This window comes from Rana temporaria, chromosome 4 (genome assembly GCF_905171775.1).
Source record: "Rana temporaria chromosome 4, aRanTem1.1, whole genome shotgun sequence".
NCBI classification, from domain to species: domain Eukaryota; kingdom Metazoa; phylum Chordata; class Amphibia; order Anura; family Ranidae; genus Rana; species Rana temporaria.
The window spans coordinates 462,510,917-462,538,416 of NC_053492.1; the positions used below are offsets into that span (position 1 = coordinate 462,510,917).

Sequence of the window (27,500 nt, forward strand, 5' to 3'; positions counted from 1 at the left end):
ATCGGGGAAAAATAAAAAAAAATAAAAAATCACCTATCTCATGCAGACACCCGTGATCGCGCCCAGGCCTCCGACGGTCATAGAGATGACTGAGGACCATCTGGTCACTGGAAATCTATCGTCGTGGGGTCCTTTTTGACCCCTGCAAATAAAAAATTTGCTATATCTAGAGAGCGAGCGCTATATCTAGAGAGCGAGAGAGCGAGCGCTATATCTAGAGAGCGAGAGAGCGAGCGCTATATCTAGAGAGCGAGAGAGCGAGAGCGCTATATCTAGAGAGCGAGAGCGCTATATCTAGAGAGCGAGAGCGCTATATCTAGAGAGCGCTATATCTAGAGAGCGAGAGCGCTATATCTAGAGAGCGAGAGCGCTATATCTAGAGAGCGAGAGCGCTATATCTAGAGAGCGAGAGAGAGAGCGCTATATCTAGAGCGCTATATCTAGAGAGCGAGAGAGAGCGCTAATATCTAGAGAGTGAGAGAGAGCGCTATATCTAGAGAGCGCTATATCTAGAGAGCGAGAGAGAGCGCTATATCTAGAGAGCGAGAGAGCGCTATATCTAGAGAGAGAGAGCGCTATATCGAGAGAGAGAGAGAGAGCGCGCTATATCGAGAGAGAGAGAGAGCGCGCTATATCGAGAGAGAGAGAGAGCGCGCTATATCGAGAGAGAGAGCGCGCTATATCGAGAGAGAGAGAGCGCGCTATATCGAGAGAGAGAGAGCGCGCTATATCGAGAGAGAGAGAGAGAGCGCTATATCGAGAGAGAGCGCTATATCGAGAGAGACAGAGAGAGAGAGAGCGCGCGCTATATCTAGAGAGAGAGAGAGAGAGCTCTATATCTAGAGAGAGAGAGCGCGCGCTATATCTAGAGAGAGAGAGAGAGAGAGAGAGAGAGAGAGAGAGAGAGAGCGCTACATCTAGAGAGGAGAGAGAGAGCGCTACATCTAGAGAGGAGAGAGAGAGCGCTACATCTAGAGAGAGAGCGCTACATCTAGAGAGAGAGCGCTACATCTAGAGAGAGAGCGCTACATCTAGAGAGAGAGCGCTACATCTAGAGAGAGAGCGCTACATCTAGAGAGAGAGCGCTACATCTAGAGAGAGAGCGCTACATCTAGAGAGAGAGCGCTACATCTAGAGAGAAAGCGCTACATCTAGAGAGAAAGCGCTACATCTAGAGAGAAAGCGCTACATCTAGAGAGAGAGCGCTACATCTAGATTCGCACCGGCAGATTCGTTCTCCGGGCCCCCGATGCCACGGGAGAGTCTGGAGAAGCACCGGGAGTGGGGGGATGTCCCCTCCCCTATAAGAAGGATCAACCGGTGGAACTGCCGCTATGATCATTCTTATGGTGCACAGAATCGCCGGCTGCAAATAATGATATCTGAATGATGCCTGTAGCTGCGCCCATCATTCAGATATCTTCCCTGAAAGTCCAGGACATCATATGACATCCAGCAGCAGGGAAGCGGTTAAGGCCCCTTTCACACTGCGGCGGGGGCGTCGGTAAAGCACTGCTATTTCTAGCGGCGTTATACCGAAAATTTTGTGTCGCTATTCGGCTGCTAGCGGGGCGGTTTTACCTCTTTCTAGCGGCCGAAAAAGGGTTAAAAACCACCGCAAAGCACCTCTGCAGAAGCGCTTTGCCAGCGGTATAGCCGCGGTGCCCCATTGATTTCAATGGGCAGGAGTGGTGGAGGAGCGGTATACACACCACTCCAAAGATGCTGCTAGCAGGCCTTTTTTTTACCCTCGGGGCTTTCACACTGGAGAGACAGCAGGGGCTCTTTCACGGCGCTTTGCAGGTGCTATTTTTGGCGTTATAGCGCCTGCAAAGCGCCCCATTGTGAAAGGGATCTAATATCAATCTGAAGCCCCTTTCACACTAAGGCGCTTTTCAGGCACTATGACGTTTAAAAAAGCGCCTGAAAATTTTGCGAAAACCTATTTCCATCAAAATCAATGAATGCTTTCACACTGGGGCAATGCACTGGCAGGGGGGTGAAAGAACGCCCCTCTCCATTAAAATTAATGAAAAGCTCTTCAAAAGCGTTCAGCGTTTTACTGGCAGTTTACAAGCACCTCGGCGTGAAAGGGGCCTAAAGGATTACTTCACCTTATCGCAGAAAATGAAGAAGGTGAACTAACTCACTACACATCCCACCACACCCCTTCACTCCTTCCTTTATTGTGAACACTGAAGTGCACATTCCAGAGGCGGTGTAGGATCACGGTGGTGAGCGGATACGTAGAGTAAGCAGTTCCCATCTTTGTATTTGGCTCACTGCCTGGAGTTCAGCTTCATCAGAACTAAATTTCAAACACTTGTATTTAAGAAATAAAAATAATGTGCTCATGCTTTTTAACAAAAAACAGACTTAAAGTGCAATGATCATGACAAGAACTCCACTGCTCTCTTACATATAAGCTGCTCATTAGGAGCAAATTCTGGGAAAATAGAAAGAGAAAAAAAAAAAAAAAAAAAACACACTTGAAAATGTGCCATATAAACAAAATAGCCATCTCCAATGTTATGTGAAATACAATTTCTGGCAAAATTATTAACATTGCCTGGATCACCGACTACGTTTACTATATTGTCAAAAGTATTGGGACACCGGCCTTTACACGAACATTAATGGCACCCCAGTCTTAGTCCGTAGGGTTCAATATTGAGTTGGCCTGCCCTTTGCAGCTATAACAGCTTCAACTCTTCTGGGAAGGTCGTCCACAAGGTTTAGGAGTGTATCTATGGGAATGTTTGACCATTCTTCCAGAAGCACATTTGTGAGGTCAGGCCCTGATGTTGGATGAGAAGCCCTGGCTTGAAGTCTTCGCTATAATTCATCCCAACGGTGTTCTATCGGGTTGAGGTTAGTCAATTTCCTCCACCCAAACCCCCTTAGTCCATGTCTTTATGGACCTTGCTTTGTGCACTGGTGCGCAGTCATGTTGGAACAGGAAGGGGCCGTCCTCAAACTGTTCCCACAAAGTTGGGAGCATGAAATTGTCCAGAATGTCTTGGTAAGAGTTCCCATCACTGGAACCAAGGGGCCAAACCCAACCCCTGAAAAACAACCCCACGTCATAATTCCCACTCCACTAAATGATTTGGACCTGACCCAAGTCCTGACCTCAACCTGACAGAAAATCTTTGGGATGAATTAGAGCGGAGACCGCAAACCAGGCCTTCTCGTCCAACACCAGTGCCTGACCTCACAAAGGCGCTTCTGGAAGAATGGTCAAACATTCCCATAGACACACTCCTAAACCTTGTGGACGGCCTTCCCAGAAGAGTTGAAGCTGTTATAGCTGCAAAGGGCGGAGCCAACTCAATATTGAACCCTACGGACTAAGACTGAGATGTCAAACATCATGTATGTAAAGACAGATGTTCCAATACTTTTGACAATATGGTGTACTTACACTTCCAATAATAGAGAGAGAAGAAAAACATATACAACTATCAATCTACATAGCTGTGTTCTATTTATATTCCTTTAATATGTATTCCTACTGTTCATAATCTGAAACGTATTGACTGCTTACACTGTGCCAGATTTATCAATCAGCTGTAGCCACAATCACAGCGGTCATCTCAGCATTTATACAGGTTCTCTTTCCCAAGTCTCTGGTGTAAGTCAGTGACCTGGAACAATGTACCAGAATGGAAGTTTAGACTTCACTAGCTGTATGCTTGTTCCAAGTTAATGGGATCGATTTACTAAAAAAAAAAAAAATCTGGTGCAGCTTTGCATAGAAACCAATTGGCTTCTAACTTCAGCTTGTTCAATAACCACTTGCCGACTGCTCCATGTACATATACTTGGGGGCGGCAGCTTTTCTGCATGAAATCAAGTACAGGTACGGCGGCCTGCTCCCGCTGTGATTGGACATAGTGGGAGCCAATCAGCAGGTCCAGCAGACCCGATGTCCGCCGGGGGCCCGACAATAGTTCCCGAGAGAGGAAGACCGCCGATCTGCCTCTGTAAACAAGGCAGGTCGCCGATCTGCGACAAGGGAAGACAGAGATCTCGGTCTTCCCACAGTTAAAAGCACCTCTCCCCACATAGTTATTAAACACTCCCTAGGGAGACCTTTACCCCTTGTCTGCCTCTGTTGACCCCTTGTCTGCCAGTGTCAATATTACAGTTACAGAGTATACTTTTATCACTGTAATAATGTCACTGGTCCCCAAAAAAAAAGTGTCAGTTAGTGTACGATTAGTTCGCCGCAATATCGCTATAAGTCGCTAATCGCCAATATTACTAGAAAAAAAAAAAAATCATAAAAATATCCATAGTTTTTTTTTTTTTTTTTTAGACGCGATAACTTTTGTGCAAACCAATCAATAAACGCTTATTGGGATTTTTTTCAACCAAAAATATGTAGCGGAATACATATTGGCCTAAATTGATGAAAAAATTAGATTTTTTAGATTTTTTTTTATTGGATGCGTTTTATAGCAGAACGTAAAAAATAATTGTTTTTTAATTTATTTTCTGGATACAGGAGTCGGCTGTAGCCTCCTGAGAAACCAAAAACCAGCCTTCCCACTGCGCATGTACGTGATCAAGCAGCAATTTGCGAACCGTCCTGAAGCTTCCTGTGACACGTGCAATTTTCTAGAAGATCCACGTTTAGCAGAGAACTCAGCTAACATTTTTCATGGCAGTTGAGCCACAATTTTATGGCCCCCCCCCCCCCCTTAAGTTGCAGAAGCAGCAACACGGGGGTTGTAAAGATACAGTGGTTGTGATGCTTTGCTTCACAGCCCTGGAAAAAATGATTCTCCCAGTCATGCTTGGCAGATAGTACCATAGACGAAAGTGACCCATTCAAGTAAATGGGACCACGACGCAACTGTACGCAATACACATGGCTGCGGCACATTGGTACAACATTTACAGGGTGAAAACAGGCAGTGAGTCACTGGCTGACAAAGACCCCCACAGGCTATCGCTTTTCAGAGATGCGGCAATGGCAGCCCCACGTCTAGAATTTTCATATGGTCAAGATTTGTCAAATGCACCAGATTGCGTACAATGCATGGCCTTCCCCCCCCCCCTCTTTTCATCTACTTTATTTTAAGACAATGGTTTAATATATAAAAATGTGTGTACTCTTATACAATAAAGTACCTGTCATAGATAAGTCCATCGATTCCGTAATCTCTCATCAGATTCCGGTTATCCGGGTCGTTGGTATCATCGCCCCAGCAGAACACAACCAAGCCTTTTGATTTCGCCTCACGTATATAATGTGGATTTTTGAGCAGATCTTCCGTGTGGACATTGATTCCCTATTCATAAACAGAGAAAATAAGTCAGTCAGTCATGAACAAGACAGCATTAGACTTTAGCACTTCTTACCCCTGACACAAACTGTTCAGTATTGGGTATTGAATTATTTTGGAAAAAGATTTTATAACCACGGGCAAACCAAAATTGCCATTGGCACCACATCCCTGGTTAGATAGAAATTAAGGAATTTATTTGGACTTTTAAGGTGCAGAATAAGATACAGTAGTATGAAGTATGATATAAGAATTTTTTATTTAAAGAGCAAATAAAATAATTTTTTTTTTTTTAAAAGGTAACTGGCAAGTACATATCCATACCATTTTATGGATACAGCATTGTAGAATAGAGTTCCCAACATGTTTCGCCCATATATCAGGCTTCTTTGGGAGATTCTGTCAAATTAGAGGTACAAGCCTTCTATTAAGAGAAAAAAATATATGCCGTATATACTCTAATATAAGCCGAGTTTTTCAGCACATTTTTTGTGCTGAAAATGCCCCCATCAGCTTATACTTGAGTCACCTTTTTGCACCCGATCTCCTGGACTTTGGGGACCCGGTACCAGCCGGCCTTAGGTCCCCTGGACCCTGGCACACATATAGCACCACTCTTCCTCTACAAGTGTGCAAAGTTTGTTGTCCGGGGGACCAACGGCCCGGGAAGCACCATCAAAGTCGGGCACCCTTTCCATAGACTTCCATGTTAAACGGTAATTTCTCTGTTAACTTTGGGAACCTGGTACCAACCCACATGTAACCCCAGTTCTCCTCTACAAGTGTGCAAAGTTTGCTGTCTGGGGGACCTACGGGGGAGCAGGGGCGGACTGACAACCCATGGGGCCCCCGGGCAATAGAAGATTATGGGGCCCCCAGGCTTACAGATGGCCACCACGCCAGGAGGCAGGGCAGAGGCAGGGTAGCTAAAATCTCTGAATTTTCACATCAAAAGCATGTCGGTTTCAGACTGGTTTTATTGAGCCTGGCAACCCTGATGGGGCCCCCTAGTGGCATGGGGCCCTCAAGCCGAGAGCCCCAATGGTCAATCCGCCCCTGCGCGGGAGCACCGGTATTTCAAAGCCTGGCACCCCTTCCATAGACTCCCATGTTAAAACGCAAGTCGAGGCATGGGCACAGTGAGGCATGGGCACCCTAGGCCAAATATTCTGCTGAGCCACATATATCCTGCAGCACTGTACTGGTTTTGCATGTTACACGTTTTTAAACCAATGCCAAAGAGAAGTGTAGCCAAAGCTTTTTTCCTGTGGGTCACAAGAGCACACTTACTTTTACTCCCCCCTGTGACCCAGAATCAGCCAATAGGTACTATAGCTCGCCATCAGTTGACATGGTTCCAGGCTCTGGAAGGATAACAATATTCTCACAATCCATCCAGCTGCCTGACAGCTGGCTCTGCCTCCGAGCATGTGCCTGAGAGGCGGAGCCAGCTGTGCACATCCCCTCACTTGCTTGGTGCTCGCTGGATGGGCCTTCCTGGTTAGCACTTCTGCCATGCAGTACTGGTGTCCTCTGCTCCGAACCCAACCAGAATGCCATCTGCATGGAGTTTACACATTCTCCTTATGCTTGCATGAGTTTCCACCGTGTACTCCAGATTCCTCCCACACTCCAAACATATACTGGCAGCTTAAGAGCCCTTTCACACTGACAGCGCCTCCGCGTTAGCGGCAAAACTGCACTACTTTTAGCTGTGCTTTACTGTTTATTTGGAGGCACTTTGCGGTTGCGAGTGGAGAGCTTTTAACCCCCGCTAGCTGCCGAATAAAGGGTCAAAAAAGCTCCCACAAAGCGCCGCTGCCCATTGACTTAAATAGACAGGGGCGCTTTAGGAGTGGTGTATACACCCCTGTTAAAGCACCCCAAAGATGATGCTTGCAGGACTTTTTTTTAACATTCTGCCAGCGTAGTGACCCAGTGTGAAAGCATTCAGGCTTTCACAATGAGACTGCACATGAGGAATTTTTCAGGCGCTTTACAGGTGCCATTTTTAGCGCTAAAGCACCTAAAAACATCCTTTCAGTGTGAAAGGGGTCTAATTGAATCCTTTCTAAATTGGCCCTAGCAGTTTACTGGACTCTGCTTAACTGTCCAGAACTTGTAAGTTGTCTGTGAATCCTGGAAAAGCACTTGTTCAGGAGGCAGGAGTTCACCTCTGTAAGCTTTCATTGCTCTTATTGTCGTGTAAAATTACGCCAAATTACTTACCAGAATATTTTCAAACTGAGCGAAGCTCATTGCAAATGGAGTTGATCGTGATCTCAAATCCATGAGCTCTGGATAGATTTCGGACTGCCCTTGTGTCAGAAAAAGGATGGGATACTTATTTTGTTTGAGACGGACCCTTTAAAAGAGAAAATAAAGAATAAAAAAAAATAAAAAACCACATACAACATCCAGCATATATTAAAGAATAAGTTTGCATTTATTAACACATTACACCCATATCCACCCGCACCTCCCATTGTGACAGCAGGCGGCGCATCCTCTCCCTGCACCTGCTGCCACAAAAACAGAGCGTCTGTACGGGGCTCAGCCCACACAGATTCATTCATTTACAGCTATCTGTGAATAAATGAACTACAAGTTCCATCTTCCACCGCGGCAGATGGCTTGTAGTTCTCAATGAACTGGTGATCTGGGCTGATGTGTTTCTTTATCTTTAAAAGCAGAACCGAACCTAACTTGTGGAAAACTGCAAGCATGTGGCCCTTTATTGCAGACAAGACCTGCAATAATACACATTTACCTGCTTACTCACAGTTCTCTACTTAATGTACCCTGATCTGCTAATGTGCAGCTCAGCGTGCATTCTCGGAATGCTCTGGCCCCCATGCAGGGGTTGACGTCACCCCTCCACTGGCCAATCAAGAGGCCAAAAACCCGACACCTAGGGAGAAGATGACAGTGGTGAGTGAGGGATAAAGCCATCACATCTCTGAAAAGTCGTGGGGGGGGGGGGGGGGGATGTATATTCCAGAGTTTAATTCCGTTTTAAAGGCCTAGTTCACCTTCAGGAGCATGTTACGTTACACCCATATTTAGGGAGGTAACATGCTCCTAATGACCCACTTCCCGTTACCAGCACTCGCAACTTTGTGACAGCGGGCAGGGGGTCTTCTCAATTTGCTGTCACAATTCGAATACAGCATGATGGCGTACATTTTTTCACAGTTTCCTGTGAATGAATTAGACTGGTACGGTCAGCCATTGTGGCCGACACCCTGTATTTCTCAATGAACTGCAAGGGCATTGGTGAGCGCTCTCATAGTCCACTACAGTAAAACCTTGGTTTGAGAGCGTTTTGCAAGACAAGCAAAATGTTTTAATAAATTTTGCCTTGATATACAAGCGATGTCTTGATACAAGAGTAGCGTCATGTCACAACAGAGTATAAAAAAAAAAAGAAGAGAGGAGCCTCCAAGTGTAGCAATATGGTTACATTTAATGAAGGTACAACATTTAGTAACTCTTTGCTACACTTAGAGATGCCTCTCTTCTCTTTTATACCCTGTAAAAAAAATGCTCTGATATACAAGTGCTTTGTATTACAAGCATGTTTCTGGAATGAATTATGCTCGCCAACCAAGGTTTTACTGTAATTCTTCCTGCCATTCAGTAACTGCCTGCCAGTATCAGAGTGTGGGCAGACAGCTTACCGAGTGTCCGCAGGATCCACGCATTGCACCCGTGATCTGCTGATCATGAGTGCAATGCTTTTAAAAGGCTGCAATATGAAAAAAATAATATATCAAATGCACTTTTTTTAACCGGTAAAAATATATGCATTTTTTTTTTCTGACTACCTTGAAAGAGCGTCAGGGATCTTTTGCATTGTTTTATTCATCAGTAAAAATATTGCACTTCATTAAAATGATTTCCGTAAAAATAATAATAAGGCAGAGTACAACATTTAGGCTCCGTTCACAAATAATGCAAATTGAATGCAGTGCAGTCCTGTGCGATTTTCAGTCTGGTTCAGATGCGATTTCAGGTTAAAATGTGCACCCGAATCGCACCTGAACCAGTGAACGGAACCACACCGGACTCCCATGCTGAAATTGCCGGACGCATAGATTTAAACCCAGCCTTAACCACTTGAGATCCACGCTATAGACAAAAGCGCGGCTCTCAAGTGCCAAGTGGACGTGTTTACACGGCCTTTTATGTGCATTACCCGCGCGCGCCACTGGGGGGCGCGCGGCGGGTAAACACTGTGCCGGCGCATCGCCGAAGAGCCGATGCGTGTACCTGGCGGCCGCGATGTCCGCCGGGTACACACGATCGTCGGTGACACGGCAACTGACAGCAGGGACGTGGAGCTCTGTGTGTAAACACAGAGCTCCACGTGCTGTCAGAGGAGAGGTGACCGATCTGTGTCTCTTGTACATAGGGACACAGCATCGGTCACCTCCCCCAGTCACCCCCCTCCCCCCACACAGTTAGAACACACCCAGGATACACATTTAACCCCTTCCTCACCCCCTAGTGTTAACCCCTTCCCTGCCAGTCACATTTATACAGTAATTAGTGCATTTTTATAGCACTGATCGCTGTATAAATGTGAATGGTCCCAAATTTGTGTCAAAAGTGTCCGATACGTCCGCCGCAATATCGCAGTCTCAATAAAAAAAAAAAAAAAAAAAACGCAGATCGCCGCCATTACTAGTAAAAAAAAATAATAATAAAAAAAAATCAAATTCTGTTCCCCATTTTGTAGGCGCTATAACTTTTGCGCAAACCAGTCGCTTATTGCGATTTTTTTTTACAAAAATACGTCGAAAAATACGTATCGGCCTTAAACGAGAATTTTTTTTTTTTTTTAAATTGGGACATTATATATATATATAATTTTTTCAATTGTCGCTCTTTTTTTGTTTATAGCGCAAAAAATTAAAACCGCAGAGGTGATCAAATACCACCAAAATAAAGCTCTATTTTTGTGGGGGAAAAAGGACATCAATTTTGTTTGGGAGCCACGTCGCACGACCGCGCAAATGTCAGTTATAGCGACGCAGTGCCGGAAGCTGAAATTTCGCCTGGGCACGAAGGGGGTTTTATGTGCCCAGTAAGCAAGTGGTTAACAATCCCACTAAAATCCCCAAATACAGTTCATGCTCATGAATGCCAGCATAAATCCATGAGGAGGCTACCCACATTACCAATATCTGCAGTAAAATGTAAATGACCATGGATATTTTTAGAAGACAGTAGAAAAATAATTTGCTTTATAATTTGCAAGATGAGTCTACTATAAAAAAAAAAAAAAAAAAAAAAAAAAAAAAAAGAAGGATTCTATTTTTTTTGCTGGCATTTTCAAAATAAGTTGCTCACATTCTGATGGATTTGATTGAACATTTAAATAATTTAATTAACATTTCAGCCAGTTCATTAACCCCGGCGTGGGGGATTAAGTCGTTTTTAGTTGTATTGACTCTTTGAAAAACACTAAAACCTTTTAAAACCATAATATTTTTTGAAGCTCTGCAGCCGCTATACAAATATCAGTTCTGCTACGTACAAGTACATGGGAAGAGAAAACGTTTTATCCCCAGCAGCCAACCAAGCGTTAATTTTCAGCTTGGAGCCTGCCATTGACAATGGTAATGGGGTTCTAATGGGCAACTCCTCATGCATTCAAAGCAGTTTAGAATTATTTTAATAGGTGAGCCATAAAAAAGGGAATTCTCATCACCCAGCCGGGGAGTATAACAAATTTGTTGGTCCAGTAATGGCATCCCTAATACCTTAATGCAGTCAACTAGAAAAAGAAACTGCCGATTTGCTACCCAAAGACTTATTAAAGATATATGTCAAACATTTAAACTGGCTTTAAGAATTTTGAGCTTTCAGTACGATCACAATTTGAATGACAATTGCGCAGTCATACAGCACTGTACCCATATGAAAATATTTAGCATTGGTTTGACACAGATAGAGCTTTCATTTGGTAGTATTGAATCACCACTGGGGGGTATTATTCGCAAAAAAAAAAGCCTTTGAATTTTCATACTGCCATTTATCAGCTGGTTCAGGCTGCCCCTCTCACCTCTGTAGATGCCTATATCCTCATCTCCAGAGAAGCCCTGAATTTAACCTTGTAAAAAAGCGTGCCATCACCATCACTGTCCATTCTCTGAGCCCGATACCGCCTTAACCACAGATATCTGAACTTGAGAGGGAGGTTGCAGAACACATAAGAGAGACAAATACTGCAGTGCTGCTTGCAGCAAAGAAAAGTTTGTCCGAGACACGTTGTATAAAATTCTGATGTATTCTTAGGCTTCTTTCACACTGGGGCGGGATGTGCGGTGGCGGTATAGTGACGATATTTTTAGCAGCGCTATACCGTCTGAGTTGCAGCGGTATTTGGCCGCTAGCGGTGCGGTATTAACCCCCGCTAACGGCCGAATACCGCTGGTAATGTGCCTCTGCAGAGGCGTATTTTACCACAGTTTGCCATTGCCTTCAATGAGAAGGAGGGGTAAACACACCGCTCCAAAGATGCTGCTGGCAAGACTTTTGGAGCGGTCCCGCCAGCGCATCTCCTCAGTGTGAAAGCCCTCACACAGACTGCAGGGCAGGAGTTTTTCAGGCAGTATTTAGGCGCTATTTTTAGCGCTAAACCGCCTGAAAAATTCCTCAGTGTGAAAGGGGCCTTAAGCTGCTGAAGATGTCTCATTACGTGTATTGCAATAGAAGTTCACAGAAGTATTTTTACATATAGTGAGCAATTTATCTTCTAATGAGAAGAAATATTACGCAACTTACATTGTGCAAATATCTGCATCAAAACACGAGAACACAATCCTTCGACTGCCAGCATTTTTCAGGACAGTCGCGAGAATGATATCCAGGAAGATGTTCATGTCAAAGTAGCTGGATAAATTACCATCCCATTTACCATTCTGCAAAGCAGGAAAAAAGAAGAAGATTCTAAAGTAAATGTTGCATTTACCTAAAAAAATAAATACAAATCTAACCACTAGTTACAGTACATCTGCATAACACAGCCCTTTACCATGGAAAGCATTTTGTTACATCTGTTGATAAGTGAAAAATAAACCGGAGCTTCGCCCCTTGCGTGCTCTGCACACTTCCTGTGTTATCTTAAACATTCTACTTAGCGCCTTTACAGATCCTGTTTTAGGAATTTAAATTAGTGGCTACGCCTTGGAATATTAAGATAGTAGGAGTGGCTGAGCAATTTAGCAAAAGATAACCGGGCAGGGCTGATACCAGTCAGTCCAGAAAAATGCACAACGGGAAAAAAAAGAGCCCATTACATCTTAGCAAATCAAACTGTTTTACTGCAACTGCGGGATCTTCAACCCCTTCGCTGCAGAGCCATTTTTTTTTTCTCTGCGCACATTTAAAACAAATTATTTTAGGTCTGAAGGTTACATAAATTCCCTAAACAGTATATAAAGTAAAAACCTTGGTTTAAGAGTAACTTGGTTTGAGAGCGTTTTGCAAGACAAGCAAAATGTTTTAATAAATTTTGCCTTGATATACAAGCGATGTCTTGATATAAGAGTAGCGTCATGTCACAACTGAGTTTAAAAAAAAAAAAAAGAAGAGAGGAGCCTCAAAGTTTAGCAATATGGTTACATTTAATGAAGGTACAACATTTAGCAACTCATTGCTACACTTAGAGGTGCCTCTCCTCTTTTATACCCTGTAAAAAAAAATGCTTTGATATGCAAGTGCTTTGGATTACAAGCATGTCTCTGGAACGAATTATGCTCACAAACCAAGGTTTTACTGTACTTTCTGAAAGCAGCCACCCAAATGCATCCACCTGAAAGGCAGGAGTCTGCCTGTCAAGTAAATTGTACACAAAATCCCGGTGGCTGCAGCGACCGGATTGTGTGTGAAACCCCCCCGCTGTCAGGCCCTGCGAGGACCCGACAGTGAAAGGTTTAAAGGGGCTATAACATTGGCAAATGTGAATGTATTGCTGAGATGTACTGTAAATGTTTTGTTTTTATTTTTGTCTTGATGTTCACTTTAACCCGTCTTTACAGTGTTTACTTACTTTTTCTTGCAAGATCCATTTGATTTCAATATTGAATCCAACATCTTCAGGCACAGATTCCAGCACCTTTAAAGAGAAGCAAAGGTACGTTAGCCAGACGGTGAAAGCAGAAAAAAGCCAATACATCCAGGACTTCTTACAAGCCCCAAGTCTGAAAAAACATTCCGACTCTAAAAGAACAGTTATTCATTCTGAGAAAAACAAAACTGCAAAAGGGAATTAAAACGTTTCTGAGCTACCTTCCTAATAGTGCCCTAAAACGTATACAGTAAAACCTTGGTTTGAGAGCGTTTTGCAAGACAAGCTAAATTTTTTTAATACATTTTGACTTTTATACAAGCGATGTCTTGATATAAGAGTAGCACCATGTCACAACGGAGTATAAAAGAGAAGGGAGTCGCCTCTAAGTGTAGCAATATGGTTACATTTAATGAAGGTGCAACATAATGCTACACTTAGAGACGCCTCTCTTCTCTTTTATACTCTGGAGCTCTTGTTGGATTTTTGCTTCTAATCCCCTTGTGGAGGCTTCCATTTGTGGATGGACATTTTATGGTTACACAACCTGGTCACATTACTATAATCTTTTTATATGGACTATAAAATGAAGGACTTATGAATAAATGGTTGTGGACCGAATCATTTGAGTTTCCATTATTTCTTATGGGGGAATTTGCTTTGAAATACAAGTGCTTTTGATTACAAGCATGTTTCTGGAACAAATTATACTCGCAGTCCAAGGTTTTACTGTAGCTGTTAACCAAGTGAACTATCGTGATGCAAAACAGAACATCTTCAATATTGCTCCACCTCAACCACACTCCGTTATTACCGTATATACTTGAGTATAAGCCGACCCGAGTATAAGCCGACCCGAGTATAAGCCGAGGCCCTAATTTTACCACAAAAAACTGGGAAAACGTATTGACTCGAGTATTATGCCGCATACACACCATCACTTTATGTGATGAAAAAAAACGACATTTTCTGTGAAGTAAAAAATTACCTTTTTGAAACTTCAAATTTCAAAGACGAAGTTGCCTACACACCATCGTTTTTCTCACAATGTTCTAGCAAAGCGAGGTTACGTTCCACCACGTTTTTCCATTGAAGCTCGCTTCATAACTAGCTTCTGGGCATGCGCGGGTGTAAAAACGTCTTTTTAAACAACGTTTTTTGCTACCCACGGTCAATTTCTGTGAAGTAAAAAACGACGTTTTGAAAAACGACACATAAAATTGAAGCATGCTTCAATTTTTTTTGGTCATTTTTTACAAGACATAAAACTACGTTTTCCCCCACACACGGTCAATTAAAGTGACGTTTTTAAAAACGTCGTTTTTTTTCATCACATAAAGTGATGGTGTGTACGGGGCATAAGCCTAGGGCAGTGATGGTGAACCTTGGCACCCCAGATGTTTTGAAACTACATTTCCCATGATGCTCCAGTACACTGCAGAGTGCATGATCATTATGGGAAATGTAGTCCCAAAACATCTGGGGTGCCAAGATTCGCTATCACTGGCCTAGGGTGTCCATGCCCATGCCTCACTGTGCCCATGCCTCACTGTGCCCATGCCTCGACTTGAGTTTTAACATGGGAGTCTATGGAAGGGGTGCCCAGCTTTGAAATACCAGTATAAGCCTAGGGTAGGAAATGCAGCAGCTACTGTAAGAGGAAAAGAGGGTCAACAATGCCTATTTGCACGCCTTACTGTGCCCATTGCAGCCTCACTGTGCTTGTATTCTTGACAGGCTGTGGGCATCCATTTTTCAAAAGTCATGGCTTCCTACTGGTCCCGTTCCGTGATAGGCGTTTGACACTGTGTTCCCTATCACGGAGGTCCTCTCATCCTCGGACTCAGTTTCCCAGCAGAACTGTTCAGTGTTCCGCCAATCACAGACCTTCTTTCATCCTCGGACAAGAGGACGTCCGTGATAGGTGGAACACTGAACACAGTGTCTGCTGGGAAAGTCAGAGGATGAGAGGACCTCCGCAATAGGCGGTAGCGGAAAACGGTGTCAAACGCCTCTCAGGGAACAAAACAGGACCAGGAGGAAGCCGCAACTTTTAAAAAATGGATGCCCACAGTCCTTAAAGTATACTGACTCGAGTATAAGCCGAGGGGGCTGTTTTCAGCCCTAAAAAAATAAAAAAGGGCTGAAAAAACTTGGCTTATACTCGAGTATATACGGTATATCCACTTGAAGACCTGTCTTATTCTGACACATTTTGTTCACATGCAACAATCAGGTTTTATTTGCTAGATTACTTATAACCCCCAAATTATATCTATATCAATATTAATATATTATAATTTCGATTTTATTATTGAAAGCAGGAGGCCCTAGAGAATAAATTGGTGGTTTATGCAAATTTTTATGTGACATGGTATTTGTGCAGTGGTTTTTCAAAACACAATTTTTTTTAAAGATTTTTTTTTAAAAATTTTAATGCAAACAAACACAACACATTACCGAATTTTTGGGTAAAATATAAAAGATAAAGTTACACAGAATAAAGCGATACCAAACATGGCGGGCTTTAAAATTGCATGCGCCTGTGCCAGAATGATCTGCCATTCACGGCGATAACATGCGTGGGATGATCGCTGTTTGCGTGTGTTTGTCTTTGTGCACGAACGGGGCGGGTGCACTTTTTCTTTTTTTATTATTAATTTATTTTGTTACACGGTTGCAGCTGCAGGCATAATCCCAGTATAATCACTTGAAGACCAATGAAGTACCAGGTACATGACTGGTCGGCAAGTGGATGTGCAGCCATCACTTGCCTGAAATCAGCAGCTTTGCCTCAAGATTTTGAAGCTTTAAAAAAAAATTCTTATTGAGCCAAGTGACATCAGTTTGGCTCATATGTCAACTGGCACAGAAGTGCAGGGTTCAGGGTGTTGAGAGTTTTGGAGCATTGAGCTTCAAGCTACAAAACCCTCAGGTATAAATCAAGGCTTATGCCTAGTACATACGGGTTGGATATCGGGAGACATCGGCCAGTTCAATAAAAACCGTCCAACATTCGGCTCGTGTCCATGTCAGTTGGTCCTACAGAAGCCGGCTGTTTGGCTGGCTTCTTTAGGATGAGCATGCTGGAAAACCAGCAGCCGACTGACTCCCGATCAGTGCTCTAGGCCGATGGCTAAGAGCGCTGAATGGCATGTTCTGGCGGGGTGGGGGTGTCCCCCCGTTAGAACACAACAACTTAGCGGGGATATCAATGTACTAACATTGGATCGTTAGTACAAAGGCTCTGACCAGAGTTATCAATTTTTTATTTTTATTTTTTTAACCATTAGTGTGTATCGGGCTTTAGAGAGGTTACATGCCAAGATCTCCCTTTAGGCCCCTTTCACACTGGGGCGTTTTTCAGGTGCTTTGGCGTTAAAAAAAAAAAAAAGCCTGTAAAGCGCCTGAAAGAAGCCTCATCTGCAATCCCAATGTGAAAGGCAGAGTGCTTTCAGAGCCCTTTCACACTGCCAGTGCCCGAAAAAACGCTGGTAAAGCACCGCTAAGACCCTAACGTTTTAGGGCGTTTTTGCAGTGCCTCAGTCCGAAAGGGTAAGGCGTTTTTACAGCGCTTTCAATTCATTTCAATGGAGAGGGGCGTTTTTGGAGCATTTTTTTTTCAGCGCCCAAAAGCTGCTCCAAAGATGCTGCTTGCTTTTATGAGCGTTTTAATAGAGCTATTTTTAACGCTAAAACGCTGTAAAAACACTTCAGTGTGAAAGGGGTCTAAGAGAGGTTACATTTTACAACCTTTCCCTAGAGGTTTTGTGATCTCTACCTTTTCAAGTATGACGAGTCTTAGTAGATGCTAGAGAAGGTGTACTACAGTGGAACCTCGGACTGCGAATAACACAAGCTTTTCGCAATACGAGCATTTCTTTTATTTTATTTTTTAAATCCCGACTCGGTTTGCGAGTGTGGTCTCGCAAAACAAGCAGGATTCAAGCCTCTGCAGTGTGCAGTACCGCATTTGACCAGAGGTGTGGGGGGCGCCGGAGCCGTCCAGAAATACTCGGAAACACTCCGTTACCGAGTCTTTCCAAGTTCAGCCGAGCTGTCCCCGAGTATTTTCAAGGCTCTCCGGCGCTCACCTCTGTCCACATGCAGTATTGCATAGAAGTCAATGCGGAACAAATTATTTTAGTTTTTATTGACTTTTATGGGGAAACTGGCTTTGATATGCAAGTACTTTGCATTACGAGCATTCGCCTGGACCGGATTATGCTCGTAATCCAAGGTTCCACTGTATTTGTATTTTGGTAGTTAGATTTTTTTGTTATTTTTTCAATCTCTTATTTATTTAATGTTGTATTCTAATGGTATGGATGGTTTATTAGTATAGTTTTAATTTAGTTTTATTTGGTACTGTTATTGGTAATTTTATTGTGTCATTTTGTCTTGTTCCGTTCATTATTGTGATCTTGTGTTGTCTTTGTTGAATATGACTGTACCTTAATAATTTTCCTTTGGGATGAATAAAGTATTCTGAAGCTGAGATTACAGAACAACATTTTTTCTACCGCAAAGAACATTGTGAGTTCACAACAGCCCACAGGCCGATATATAATTAATGACGTTTGGAAGACTTTGCTTTACCGTTTGAAGGGAAGGAAAAGGCTGGCTGTCCGATACAGAGCATTCTTCATCTAAAGAATCTAAAAAAAACGTTCGAGAAATAGCAGTGATCATTTATTTGCAGTCAAATAGGAAAAACACAGATGTTGGGATTTGGATGAGTTTAAGGAGAGGAGTTTAAATAAGAAGTGCAAAAAAAAAAAAAAAGTCAGTCAACAAATGGGTCTCAAAGGTTTTTCTAACAAATCTTTTTGTGTGTTGCTGACCTGGAACAAATAGTTATGTATAAGTATACAAATGTGCTAACATTACTTGTGGTTTTTACTTGCTTCACGATTGCTCTAGCTCAGTAAATTTAGCGAGGCCACTATAAATCACCAGACAACAGGCATTCCTAGCAGGAGGTCATCCCACATTTATTCATCATTTTTTTTTTCCTCACTAGAAGACATTTTTGACCTGACTGCATACTGCTCGTCTTATGCAGTTTTGGTCTTAAAGGATAAGTTCACTTTTGGGAAGATGTTCCACCCCTTTTTTTTACACAATACTGTTCCCAATACTGCAGCCGCTGCCCGATTCTCTCTCCCCCCCCCCCCCAATATGACAGCAGTATGGGGAGAAGTTCCCTGTACTAGCTGTCAGATTTTGAAATCAGAGCGGCCACACCCACACGGACACTCTGTGTAAATAAACGACAACTCCTGACATCCTTTGCAGCTATCGGCTTGTAGTCCTCAATGAACTATCATGGCGTTGTGGTGTGCCATGGTAGTTAATCGATTCTTCCCGTCAGTGTATCTGCTTGCCTGTGCGGGATTTACGGCACACCGATACACTACAAGAACAAAATGGAGGGCGCACCAGCCTTGTGCATTATCCCAAACATTTTAATATAAACCAGAATAAAATACTACCAACATATGGAGATTAGGCGCTTATCGTAGTTGTCTGATTGTGGTGATCAGTCCAGGACCAAAAGTCTCCAGATTGCTAAAGAAAAAGACATCAGGACTGCTGCTGACCGAAGCGTTTCAAAGTCATAGCTTCTTCTTCAGAGCCTATGTGACGATCTAGCGCCATGCACATCACTGGTGTACTGTGGCTATAGGAGTGACCTGTTCATATAACCTTTATATGAACAGGTCACTCGTACAGCCTCAGTACATGAACAGGTTGCTATGATAAGCGCCGCCTCTCCATACGTTTGTGAGTAGCAGTTTATTCTGGTTTTATTAATACATTTGCTGGGGATAATGCACAAAATTGGTGCTCCCTCCTTTTATTTCTTGTTCTGCGACTACTAGGATATCCCCTACCCTGGAGGGCAGCAAGGTCATAGCAACTATCCTCTGAGTGACAGACTACCTGACGTCGCACCATTTCACATACAGTAGATGTTTGCTACACCGATACACAAACATGTCTGCAGGGGACCTGCATGGCACCAGTGATCTGCTGATCGTGGGTGCAATGCTTTACAGGCTTCCAAAAACAAAAACAATTTTTTTTTTGTCAAAAGGTGAACTTATCCTTTAACCACTTAAGGACCGCCTCCTGCACATATACGTCGGCAGAATGGCACGGCTGGGCACATCCACGTACAGGTACGTCCTGTACTAGTACCCAGCCGTGGGTCGCGGGCGCGCTCCCGCGACCCGGTCGGAAGCTCCGTGAACGGGACCGCGGGTCCCGCGGACCCGATCGCCGCTGGTGTGCGGCGATCGGTCCGCGGAGCTGAAGAACGGGGAGAGCCGTGTGTAAACACGGCTTCCCCGTTCTTCACTGTGGCGGCTGCATCAATCGTGTGTTCCCTTTTATAGGGAGACACAATCGATGACGTCAGACCTACAGCCACACCCCCCTACAGTTGTAAACACACACTAAGTGAAACGAAACTTGGTTAACTCCCAAACTGCAACTGTCATTTTCACAACAAATAATGCAATTTAATTGATTTTTTTGGTGTGAAAATGACAATGGTCCCAAAAATGTGTCAAAATTGTCCGAAGTGTCCACCATAATGTCGCAGTCACGAAAAAAATCGCTGATCGCCGCCATAAGTAGTAAAAAAAAAAAAAAAAAAAATTATAAAAATGCAATAAAACTATCCCCTATTTTGTAAACGCTATCAATTTTGCGTAAACCAACCGATAAACGCTTATTGCGATTTTTTTTACCAAAAATAGGTAGAAGAATACGTATCGGCCTAAACTGAGGAAAAAAAAACGTTTTTTTTTTATATATTTTTGGGGGATATTTATTATAGCAAAAAGTAAAAAATATTGCATTTTTTTTTTAAATTGTCGCTCTATTTTTGATTATAGCGCAAAAAATAAAAAACGCAGAGGTGATCAAATACCACCAAAAGAAAGCTCTATTTGTGGGAAAAAAAGGACACCAATTTTGTTTGGGAGCCACGTCGCACGACCGCGCAATTGTCTGTTAAAGCGACGCAGTGCCGAATTGTAAAAACCCCTTGGGTCATTTACATAGTTAGTCAGGTTGAAAAAAGACACAAGTCCATCCAGTTCAACCACAAAAAATAAACAAACAAAATAAAAACCACAGTACAATCCTATACACCCAACTCCATACCCACAGTTGATCCAGAGGATTTAGCAGCATATTGGTCCGGTCCTTAAGTGGTTAAACTACCTAGGATTTCTCTCATTACATGTACTGTATATCAATACCAGGTCACAGATTGATTTTAGTCAGTAATTTATTTTCAAATGAGAATGAATATTATGCAACTTACATTGTGCAAAAAAAGTGCATTATTATTAATATTATTAATTATTATTATTATTTTCTTTAAGGTGAACTTTTCCTTTAAAAATGACCGTAGATCATGCAATCTCCTTAAGATCTACCAACAGTTGTGAAAAAGTGCATAGATACAAGTTGAACAGATTTACATAGATTTGTCCTCGTTACATAGATTTGGTATATCAGATAATCCAGAGATTGTATGGTCCGATTGTAACCTGCTGGTCAGCTTTACCAGGTATAGTGAGGTAAAAGTCCAGAGGTGGGGTGTTTACCATACTGCAAATTTCCATCAAATAAGGAATTTAAAAGGATAAGTTTATCTCATTAGAAGAAAAAAATAAATAAAAAATGCACATATTTTTGCAGGAAAAAAGAAAAAATCTTTATTATTTTTTCATGCAAGGGCCTGTAAAGCATTGAACCCATGGTGCAATCTCAGGATTCTACAGACAAGTCCTGTAGCTTTCAGCCCGTTTCACTGAGGGGCAATTCACTGGGAGAGGCAGCAGGAGCTGGAACATGTTACATTCTAAATACAAAATGTTTCCAAAAAGGTAAAGTTACCCTTTGAAAAGCTAGAGAGAACTTATTACACTGCATTGTTCCTTTATAATTAGCCCTGGCTCACACCAGTGCGGCTTTGAAATCTTGCTACTTAAGCAAATGCCGTCGGATCAGTGTGATTTCATGTGCGACTTGCTGACATCTGTGCAACGTCATTTACAAATCAAAAAATCGCATACAAATTCCACAGGAACCTTTTTCAACGTCGCTGCAAATTGAGTCATGGCAATTTGAACAGTTCCATTGCTGCAAATGGGGTGCGACTTATGCGATTTTGAATTGTCAAGTCGCACTGGTGTGAACCAGGGCCAACTGTGTTCTTGCAGATCTTGATGTACTTTGGAGCCATGCAGAGCTGTTGGGAGTGAAGTAGTGTGGTGTGCAGGTTGATGGAACATATATATTGGTTCATAATCTATCTATTAATGCAATGAACACAACTGATTAATGATCAAGGTGAAAGAACAAGCAAACAGAAATTTCCTCAAAACACAAGAATTTGCAGGCACATTGTTACATACCATGAAGATACTGTGATTTAAGTGCAGTCACATGTGCCAGCTGAAAAGAAATAAAATAGCAGCACATGCATTGTAAAGATACTATATTATGAAGGTTTCATCTACATATACGTTAATATTTCATTTTATGCCTGTTGCTGCAGACCTCTTTCACACTGAGGCCGTTTTCAGGCATTTTAGTGCCAAAAAGCGCCTCAGGCTTTCACACTGGGGCGGTGCACTTGCGGCATGAAAAAAAAAAAAAAAAAAAAGACCTGCAAGCAGCCTCTTTCGGCCAGTGTAGGAACGCTGTATACAGTGCCCCTACACTGCCCCTGCCCATTGGAATGAAGAGCCGCAACACGGGCAGTTTTAACCCTTTCTTAACCCCGCTAGTGGGCGAAAAGCGCCACTAAAACGACTGTAAAGTGCCGCTATAACTAAAAGCGCTTTACCACTAATGGACCCACTGCCCCAACGTGAAAGCAGCCTTATTAGACACCAAATTATATTTCATGCTCTGAACCATGTTGTTCAACGTGTCAAAACTTGCACTGCAGAAACTATTCCTTTACCAAGGCTCCATTCACATTTAGGCACCCCGGATCGCAGGCGGAGTCTACGCGATTCTGCCAGCAATCCCCAATCACAGCAATTTGTGGGACGCCGTTGTGATCCCCGTCACTTCCAATGGCACTCCGATCGCAGTGCAATTTTGCCACCATGGTCGCTCGACAAATTGCGGTAAAGTCGCGGAAATAGAACAGCAGAAAGCCCATTGCCCAAAAAAAGTTCCACAACTTCCGCGATTGGTGGTTCCATTGGAAGTGACGGGGATCGCAAGGGCGTCCCCGTGATTCGGTATCGCAGCGATTCCACCCTCTCCACCTCAGCCAGAGGAAAATACAAGGCTTTTGTGAATAGGTGAGAAGTGCTCAGTCTGACTCTTTTGTTCTGGCAGCAGGCAGGAGTTTTCCCCAAGATGTTGCAGAACATGCTTCATACAGCGGTGGCAGCAGCAGGCACATCCCTTAGCAAAGAAACAAGTTCATCTGGGCCAGCTTGGTGTGCGCTAAAATGTACCGTAGTGTTTGTGTGTGTGTGGTTGGCATTAAGAATTAATGGCACTCCCACGCATCAGCTAACGAGCAGCGCATTTCTTTGTGGTTTGAGAGTGCATGTTATTTCACACATGTTCCCCAGCCACAGAGATGTGAACCTAGCCCAAGAGGAAAGGGGATGCTGTGTGATGTGAAGGATTGGACTCGTAGCACAAACATAAGATTCAGACCTCTGCTGGAAGAAAATTTTACTGACAGGACCTCATAAATTTTAATTTAATACACCCGCTAAAGAACACATTTAAAATAAAATTTTAGTTGCTCGAGTTTAGCCTTCTGTGATTTTTAGGGCTCATTCAGACGGGTGATCAAACCTGTTCTCCAATCTGAGCCGCTGTCTGCTGCATGCGAATCCACCTCGGAGCTGTGTGCAGGCAGCCCATAGAAGTGGATGCAGACGCAGCTGCAGTCGCGAGTCAAAATCTGACATGTCGGCAGGGGCAGATGCACAGGTGAGTGGAATTACTTGCCCACTGGGCATTTACACCATTTTCCTGCCCAGGCCAAATTTTCAGCGGCGTCACATTTTGAATGACAATTGCGCGGTCATACAACACCGTACCCATATGAATTTTTTAGAATTTTTTTCACACAAATAGAGCTTTCTTTTAACGGTATGTAATCACCACTGGGTTTTTATTTTTTTCTAAACAATGTTTTCATATTTTGTTATAAAATTTTGCAAACAGGTAACTTTTCTCATTCGCTGATGAGGCGGCACCGATAAGTGACACCAATAGGTGGCACTGAGTAGCAGCACTGGTGGGCACCAAGAGGACCGATATCCCTCTAACGCAGTGTTTCTCAATTCCAGTCCTCAGGCTCCCCCAACAGGTCAGGTTTTCAGGATTTCCATTATTTTGCACAGGTGATTTGATCAGTTTCACTGCCATAGTAATCACCACAGCCTTTTCATCGGAGGGAAATCCTGAAAACCTGACCTGTTTGGGGGGGCCTGAGGACTGGAATTGAGAAACACTGCTCTAACAGAAGCCAATTAACCGCTTTCTTCTTTTCCTCACGCTGACAGAGTGAGGAAAACAAAAAAAGCAGATAGCCACCTTCTGTTAACTTCATGATCAGCTGTCATTGACTGACAACTGATCACATGGTAAAGGGCCCCCTGTGATTGGCCCTTTACCCGATCTGTGATCAGCCGAGTCCCAAGGACTTGGTGAACACAGAGCATGCCGTACATGGATGCCCTCCAAGCATTGTAAGCCTGGGTTGTAGCCGTCTTTTGGCTATAGTGTGGACACCAAGTGGTTAATTTAACTGGTTAATAGAAGTGTTGGTGTACTCTCTTTTGTGGATAAGTCCTTCCCAGTTTTGCTAATAAAGGAACAAAACAAAAAAGTTACTTACATTTAGGAGTTGAAGTTGGTCGTAGGTGAGCTCTTTCACAGGTATCTCAAACAGCTCCAGAGATGTAGCATTAGCTTTCTGCAAGAAACAGGTTCACAGGTTTCATTAAAAGCTAATCCGACATAAAAGTAAAAGTTTCTGTTTGTGTAATTCAGTAGCATTGTTTAACTCCAGATTTACACCAAGGTCAGTACATTGCCATGGATGAGCCAAAATTTAAAGCGGATCTTCAGCTAACAAAATACGTTGCCTCCTCTCCATTATTTCCCTACTTGTCTACACAAAATATCCATCCTTTTTTGTTTTTTTATTGAGGTTACTTATTAGTTTTTGAATTGACACCCGCCACCCCCACTTTCATCCTCCCTCACCTAGGAAAATTATGTCAACGTTTCCTGTGCCTTCTGGGATACGTGACGTGCATATCCCAGGAGGCACCAGGAGCACTACAGTCATTGCATCCACTTGAGGAGGGGGGCAAGCCTAGAAGATTAGGCTGCATCGGAGCCCGGAAGAGCCAGCAACCTCCTGATGATTTCAGGAGGGTCTGAACACCGGAAGAGCCAGCAACCTCCTGATGATTTCAGGAGGGTCTGAACCCGGGAAGAGCCAGCAACCTGAACCCCGGAAGAGCCAGCAACCTCACGATGATTTCAGGAGGGTCTGAACCCGGAAGAGCCAGCAACCTCCCGATGATTTCAGGAGGGTCTGAACCCGGAAGAGCCAGCAACCTCACAATGATTTCAGGAGGGTCTGAACCCGGAAGAGCCAGCAACCTCACAATGATTTCAGGAGAGTCTGAACCCCGGAGGAGCCAGCAACCTCACAATGATTTCAGGAGGGTCTGAACGCGGAAGAGCCAGCAACCTCCCAATGATTTCAGGAGGGTCTGAACGCGGAAGAGCCAGCAACCTCCCAATGATTTCAGGAGGGTCTGAACGCGGAAGAGCCAGCAACCGCCCAATGATTTCAGGAGGGTCTGAACGCGGAAGAGCCAGCAACCTCCCAATGATTTCAGGAGGGTCTGAACGCGGAAGAGCCAGCAACCTCCCAATGATTTCAGGAGGGTCTGAAGCCCGGAAGGGCCAGCAACCTCCCAATGATTTCAGGAGGGTCTGAAGCCCGGAAGGGCCAGCAACCTCCCAATGATTTCAGGAGGGTCTGAAGCCCGGAAGGGCCAGCAACCTCCCAATGATTTCAGGAGGGTCTGAACCCCGGAAGAGCCAGCAACCTCACGATGATTTCAGGAGGGTCTGAACCCCGGAAGAGCCAGCAACCTCACGATGATTTCAGGAGGGTCTGAACCCCGGAAGAGCCAGCAACCTCACAATGATTTCAGGAGGGTCTGAACGTGGAAGAGCCAGCAACCTCATGATGATTTCAGGAGGGTCTGAACGCGGAAGAGCCAGCAACCTTCCAATGATTTCAGGAGGGTCTGAACCCCGGAAGGGCCAGCAACCTCACGATGATATCAGGAGGGTCTGAACCCCGGAAAGGGCCAGCAACCTCCCAATGATTTCAGGAGGGTCTGAACCCCGGAAGGGCCAGCAACCTCCCAATGATTTCAGGAGGGTCTGAACCCCGGAAGGGCCAGCAACCTCCCAATGATTTCAGGAGGGTCTGAACCCCGGAAGAGCCATCAACCTCCCAATGATTTCAAGAGGGTCTGAACCCCGGAAGAGCCAGCAACCTCCCGATGATTTCAGGAGTGTCTGAACCCCGGAAGAGCCAGCAACCTCCCGATAATTTCAGGAGTGTCTGAACCCCGGAAGAGCCAGCAACCTCACGATGATTTCAGGAGGGTCTGAACCCCGGAAGAGCCAGCAACCTCCCAATGACATCAGGTAAGCAGGGGGGTGGGGGTTGTGAAGTTCCTCTTTAAAGCAACCAGGAAAAACAAAAAGCTGTACTTTTTGTAATTGAAGATAAAAAAAGTTTCCAGTGAGAAGAATGTAAAGCGCACCCCCCCCACCCCCAAAGAGTACAGTTAAAGATGATCATTACCTTTTTCATAGATATACAGCATGTGAGGTCATGATATATCACTGGGATGTGGTCTTTCGACAGATGAACATCAAATTCAACAAAAGCTGCACCCTAAAAAAAAAAAAAAAAAAAAAAAAAAATTTAGGCACATTCATTAAAAATGTATTTTAATACATTCACACGTTGATGATCATATTTTTTTTTTATAGAGTATCTGAATATATTAAACCAAATAATCAACTCTCTTTTGCTAATTTTGCAAATTGCAGCCAGATTATTTTATTAACTGCCAAGCCGCAGCTAACAAATCCAGCCAAAAAAAAAAATATATAAATAAATAAATAAATAAAATAAAAGGCATACATTCCAGAGATAAAAATCAAGAAGCCTACTCCTTTAGGCCCGTTTAAGCAAGCATTGTTGAAACATTTATTAAAATATCATTTAGCTCACGTTTGAAAATGTTGAACACATATCCTAATGGGAGTGTTTATTGTCACTTTAAGCAGGTTGTTTATTAGCAGGCTTTCAACAAGCTTCAAGAAATGCTGAAGCTGCTAGCAGCTGGTTTAAAGTGGCAATCAGCACTCCCGTTAGGATCTGTGTTCAACATTTACAAAATTGAAGCTGAATGGTACTTTAACCACTTCAGCCCCGGAAGATTTGGCTGCTCAATGACCAGGCAATTTTTTGCGATACTGCACTGCGTTGCTTTAACTGACAATTGCGCGGTCGTGCAACGCTATACCCAAACAAAATTGACGTCCTTTTTTCCCCCCACAAATAGAAATTTCTTTTGGTGGTATTTGATCACCTCTGTTTTTTATTTTTTTGCGCTATAAAAACAAAAGAAAGCGTACATTTTGAAAAATAAAAAAACACACACACACACACACACACACACACACACACACACACACACACACACACACACTATCTTACTTTTTGCTATAATAAATATCTAAATTTTTGTTTTAATAAACAATTTTTTTCCTAAGTTTAGGCCGATACGTATTGTTCTACATATTTTTGGCAAAAAAATTATCGCAATAAGCGTATATTGGTTTGCACAAAAGTTATATTGTCTAAAAAAATAGGGGATAGATTTATGAATTTTATTTATTTTTTACTAGTAATGGTGGCAATCAGTGATTTTTAATCGGGACGGCAACATTATGGCGGACATATCAGACACTATTTTAGGACCATTGTCATTTACACAGCGATCAGTGCTATAAAA

The 27,500-nt window shown here is 43.3% G+C and overlaps 1 protein-coding gene across 3 annotated transcripts in view; it reads right to left on the reverse strand.

The window, feature by feature from the left end:
* The window catches only part of GPCPD1 (glycerophosphocholine phosphodiesterase 1), a 131,156-nt gene that overhangs the window by 10,186 nt on the left and 93,470 nt on the right, over positions 1-27,500 (reverse strand). For 2 of the 3 annotated variants that reach the window (XM_040351683.1, XM_040351681.1), the window contains exons 12-19: positions 26,279-26,371; positions 24,275-24,352; positions 21,810-21,849; positions 17,971-18,029; positions 13,354-13,419; positions 12,087-12,223; positions 7,524-7,659; positions 5,140-5,300 (exon numbers count right to left, since the gene is read on the reverse strand). In XM_040351683.1, the coding sequence (XP_040207617.1) occupies positions 5,140-5,300; positions 7,524-7,659; positions 12,087-12,223; positions 13,354-13,419; positions 17,971-18,029; positions 21,810-21,849; positions 24,275-24,352; positions 26,279-26,371 (770 nt within the window). Of the gene's footprint in view, positions 1-2,419; positions 2,447-5,139; positions 5,301-7,523; positions 7,660-12,086; positions 12,224-13,353; positions 13,420-17,970; positions 18,030-21,809; positions 21,850-24,274; positions 24,353-26,278; positions 26,372-27,500 lie in introns of all 3 variants that reach the window. The other variant, XM_040351682.1, reaches the window with a different exon arrangement.